Raw genomic sequence first — 5,186 nt, 5'->3', positions numbered from 1 at the left:
TACACAAAATAATTATTCGTCGTTGTTGTACGTGTCATTAAATTCGATGTTGCCTAAACCACTTCATACAGGTTGAAACCATTTCTGCATATTCTGCTGCGACCGCTGCCACTGTGTCTCTTGACAGTAATTGTCTTTAATTGGAGATTAACATGTCAAAACAATGGAGAACCGTTAACGGTGCGGTTTTATTTGACATTTAATGAGATTGCCCTGTAGTCGGAAGCGTACCTGATACCATGGGGGAAACCAAATCAAAGCCGACCAATGAGCGTTCTGCGCCCCTGTGTTCTCCCCACCCCAGCTATCTCACATGAAAACCTCAGGTCGCGGATTATTTTAATTCAGTCTGAAGTGATGCTGTTCGGAGTACAACAATCAAAACGGAACTGAGCGCATTTCGGCTCACACGATTCGCGAATATTTTTGTCCTCTCTTTCGTTTGTATCTTTGATTTGATCAGCCACGATGATGCGTTTGCTGCTGCCTCTGCTGTGCGCAATGACTCTCCCCTCTTGCCTGGAGGCAATTCACGGGATTTACACGTTTGGTCACACTGAGCTCTTTCAGAAGAAAAATAACTGCAAACCTATCCCAGCCAATCTGCTCTTGTGCCACGATATTGAGTACACCGAGATGCGCCTCCCGAACCTCTTGGGTCACGAAACGATGAACGAAGTTTTGCAGCAAGCCGGATCTTGGATTCCCTTGGTCCAGAAGCAGTGTCACCCGGACACTCGGAAGTTTCTTTGCTCGCTGTTCGCACCAGTTTGCCTCGATGATTTGGATGAGCCGATCCAGCCGTGCCGATCGTTGTGTGAGAGCGTGAAAAACGGTTGCTCTCCGGTGATGGCTGCGTTCGGTTTCCCGTGGCCGGACATGCTGGACTGCGAGCGCTTTCCTCCCGACAATGACCTGTGTATTCCGCCTGCCGGGATCGACAGTGTAGTACCGGTCACCAAAGAAGGTTAGTAAGGAGGTCAGCGGTTTGGGTGTCTCGCACTTGCGCTAGTTTCAAATAAAATTTTCTGTGTTGCCAGTGAAGTACGCTCCTCAGTTGGAACGCTTACATGTGTACCATTCGCAAATATCCTCACCAAAATAATAATATTTCACTGATATCACAGTGTTTTGTCATTTCATTACAGCGTTGTCGTTAGTGGAGCAATGTTGGATTTTGTCTCTGTGTGTTTGCAGTGCCCAGAGTATGCGATGCCTGCAAAGACAAAGCGGAGAATGACAACGAAATCGTGGACAACCTGTGTAAGAATGATTTTGGTGAGTCATGGTGATTCATTTTCAGTTCATTAATGTGCTGTTCTTATTTTAGATAATAAGAGTGTATTAGATTTGAAACCCATACCCATGCTTTAAAATGTCTGTGAATTCCATATAAAAATCTCCACAAAAGTTGTGGGTCCTGCACAGGACTTCTGGACCATAGCAGACAATAAGGGCCAGAACCAGAGCCTTTATGTCTTTATCAGAAACGTTCACACTGAGCCTTTAACTACTTATGACATAGATCCTAGTAAACTCACCACACCGGCACAGGGCACAAGTACCTTTATTCATTTGGTTCATGCTGTCACTGTGATCATGTGATCTTTTTTAATATCAGCGTAGGCACGGTAAGCGTTTTACCGTAGGGCGTCTCTGGAGAGAGCCGTGAAGCTTGGGCGTGGGGCACTGGGTTATCTGGATGTTTTTCTTAACGCTATCAAACATGGTGATGTTTACATGCATATATGTCTCCCGTTACAGCCTTGAAAATTAAAGTGAAAGAGATCTCCTACATCAACGGAGACACGAAGATCATTCCCGAGTCCAAGAGTAAGACCATCTATAAGCTGAACGGTGTGACGGAGAGAGACCTGAGGAAAACGGTGCTCTGGCTGAAGGACGGGCTTCAGTGCGTGTGTGATGAGATGAACGACATCAACGCATCCTACCTGGTGATGGGCCAAAAGCAGGATGGGAATCTGGTCATCACTTCGCTCAAACGCTGGCAGCGTGGCCAGCGCGAGTTTAAGAGGATCTCACGCAGCATCCGCAAGCTCCAGTGCTAGACTGGATCACCTCAGACCACTTCAGACCAGCAGCCCCTTTGCTTAAAGACCTCCAGTAATACCACAGTACACACATAGGGGGCGCCACTGCAGCCTCAGTGGTTCTTCTCCACGCCACAGTCTCTGTTTCACATGCAGAACTCAGTCCTCTTGAACACAGTTTTCTTGGTTGTCATGGTAATAATCAGTCATCAGCTCCACTCTATCCACAATATCACAGAGTTCATTTGCCGAGTGTAAAATTTCCTGGAGTTGCAGTGCTCATTTCAGAGTTATTTTATGTCCGTAAATATTTCCACTGTTATTTACTGTTATTTCCAGTGTTACATATACTTTACCACAGGGCGCTGTTTTTGAGCACTCTAATGCAAACATCTGTATGGATTGATACTAAATGTCTTTAGAGCAAGCAGTTAACACTCTTTAGAGTAAATTTAACTCTAACCCCTTTTCAGCTCATAAGAGTTCAGCTATGGTTGATTCTAGCAGCTTTTCCTTTCATCGTTATTCTTAATCCATAAGATTCACAGCCAAATCTACTGAAACCATTAGAGCAGATTAAATTTGCATGGGCTAAAACAGTAACGGAACCTATAACTGGTACATATCAATTACACTGATAAATCACTGATCATATTACTAGTTCAGCATGAGCTAAACATGTATGCCCTAATGCAGCTCCAAAACCCCAACCGTAATCAAACGAAACATCCGATGAACTGACTGTCTCTTAGTCCGACGGCGTTTAGCTCAGGACTGAAAATCCACGACCTCTGTCTGTGTGCTCCTGAGCAGGTCAGTTAACACCAAGGTTACTCCAGAGGTGTGTGACCTCTGGCTTTAAAGAAATCTGTACGTTACTGTGGATAAAAATAAGCGTAACTGTCCGGCCCTTGGTGCACACAGCCAGTTGAGCAGTGTGAAATGAACTCTGGGAGGCTGCGTACTGGTCCACACTGGTCCAGACCACAGACACACTCCCAGGTGCCATTTAACACTGGTGAATTTGCTCTGTAGCCGTTCCGAGCGTGGACCACGCCAGCGCTCCTGTTCGCGACATGCGCCGTTTTGGACGCCCAGCTCTGAACGAGGTGGTTCCGCACACACTGAGTGGGATTATCATATGAAGGTGTTAGCGCAGAAACTTCAGATGTACAGCGTCAGTGTTCTCCAGTCAACACATTTAAAACCAGAGTGATTTTGACCCATTACTAGAGTTATTAGGTTTGCTTGATTATAAAAAATAAATATGTGTGAGTGTGTGTTTTCTACAAATGCTTTTTATCAACCCAATGAGAGATAGCTGGCTATATTCTCAGATTATGACTTCCTCTTCCATATTAGCTTTCTGTGTGTGTGTGTGTGTGTGTGTGTGTGTGTGTGTGTGTGTGTGTGCGTGTGCGTGTGTGTGTCTGTCTTTCTGTCCGTCTGTCTGTGTTAAGCTTGATGAAAGATGTGTGATGTTTTGAATTGTACCCTGACTATGTAAACACACGTATCCCAATCATTAGATATGAGAAAATTGCATGACTAACGTTGATTATATTGCTGTTTGTGTTTGGTTTGTTTATTTTGTGTTTTTTTGCCTTCTATTTACTTGAGCCTCAGATACTGCACTGTTTCTACGTTTTTTTTTTCCTTTTTGGAACGACAAGCAGCGATGATCAAATATTTGTTTTTGTTTTTGTTTTGGTTTTTTTTCTCTCTTTCTGTCCGTTGATGATGAAACCCATCCTAGGGTACAGATTGTCCTCTCATATTCTGGCCTTGTGACTTTTTCACTTTGACTCTCATCGTGTCTGTATTTTTCTTCGGTCGCCGATCCGCTCGAGGAGAACAAAGTGAAGACAGACAGCAGGGTGGGTTTTCAGACTGTCCTTAGGTTGGTTAGTTTTGCCCACACCATGACGCATCTCTTAACAGTGGAAAAAAAACCCCCAATGTCCTTAAATGTTATCCTGTAAATAACCCAGTGAAATGTTTATTCTTGTAAATAGTTGTTGAAGACAGCATATTGAAAGTCAAATACATTTGTGAGAAAACTCAAACCGTTTGGGTTTAGACTTCAGAAACATATGATTCTGCTTTGAGCTTTTCTCCCTACTAAACAATAGGCACAGGACACATAGTATAGAGATGCAAAAAGACATTTTTGTAAATACACTCATATATACCCTCTCTCTCTCTCTCTCTCTGGATCTCTCTTTACGAATTAGTCAAATGTTATTCATACAATGATTTACAAACATTTGGGCACAAAAAAATGAATTTACAAATTGTGAACAAAATAAATATTGATGAGAATCCATGTAATGCCTATTTTGTGTGTGTGTGTGTGTGTGTGTGTGTGTGTGTGCCCTGTTTAAGGGAGCCTGTAATAGGGAAACAGATCTGAAGCATCATAGGGAGAGTCCGGTCACTCGAGGGGCATACTGAAATATCACATCATTCTTATTTTGTGAAATATTACAGAACGTTTCTTCTCGGGATACATCAGAACTGGAGAACTCAAGAAGACCACAGAGCCTGAATCCACTACCTATACATGGCACTTTAATCTGCCTTCATCAGAATACTGTCCAGCGTTCCTCAAACCCAGTTCTGAGGGTCGGGAGTCCTGCTGGTCTTCATACTTGACAAATACTGATTCTGACTCTGGTCAAATCCAGTCTCTGAACTGTGAAGCTGGAGCGCTGTTGCCTCTGATGTGCAGGTGTGTTTATTCTCTTTGGCCAGTGAAGGGAACTCATGAGACAGGTGACAGAGGGAGGAGAACCCCAGTGAAGTCTGCTGGAATTTCATTTATAAAACTCAAAAACTCTCGCTGTAGCTGTACAGTTATGTATTGACCGTTTGCGATTTGAACGTTAGGACCGGCAGGCAAAAGGGTCATCGTATAAGACTTGTCTTGTCTCAGATTTAGCAGCAAAAAGCAGTCAGTAATAGGGAGTAAGAAAGAGGAGTCGTCCTTGAAAAACCCTTCAGTTTCTGCTGGGAACTGCAATAACTGTACAACATTACGGACCGAACATATCGGTGACTTACGCCAACCAAACAAATTTCTGTTAGCTAATGGTTAATGAAATGTAGAAAAGCACACTGATCGCGACCAAGTGC

The 5,186-nt window shown here is 43.6% G+C and overlaps 1 protein-coding gene across 1 annotated transcript; it reads left to right on the top strand.

Moving 5' to 3' along the window:
- Nucleotides 1-471: 471 nt before the first annotated feature.
- sfrp2 (secreted frizzled-related protein 2) lies at nucleotides 472-2,069 on the top strand. Its single transcript, XM_030788229.1, has 3 exons — nucleotides 472-967; nucleotides 1,198-1,278; nucleotides 1,765-2,069. Exons 1-3 carry the CDS (start codon nucleotides 472-474, stop codon nucleotides 2,067-2,069), a joined length of 882 nt encoding a protein of 293 aa, XP_030644089.1.
- Nucleotides 2,070-5,186: the final 3,117 nt, after the last annotated feature.

This window comes from Chanos chanos, chromosome 11, assembly GCF_902362185.1.
Source record: "Chanos chanos chromosome 11, fChaCha1.1, whole genome shotgun sequence".
NCBI lineage: Eukaryota > Metazoa > Chordata > Actinopteri > Gonorynchiformes > Chanidae > Chanos > Chanos chanos.
The sequence above is the reverse complement of the archived record's forward strand: the minus strand, read 5'-3'. Positions and strand labels throughout refer to the sequence as shown.

Bases quoted from the DNA above. Each gene is read 5' to 3' on its own strand.
- sfrp2 (XM_030788229.1), top strand. From the start codon at position 472: ATGCGTTTGCTGCTGCCTCTGCTGTGCGCAATGACTCTCCCCTCTTGC. The intron at 968-1,197 runs GTTAGTAAGGAG...GTGTGTTTGCAG, and splicing joins AGTACCGGTCACCAAAGAAG to TGCCCAGAGTATGCGATGCC. The intron at 1,279-1,764 runs GTGAGTCATGGT...CTCCCGTTACAG, and splicing joins CCTGTGTAAGAATGATTTTG to CCTTGAAAATTAAAGTGAAA.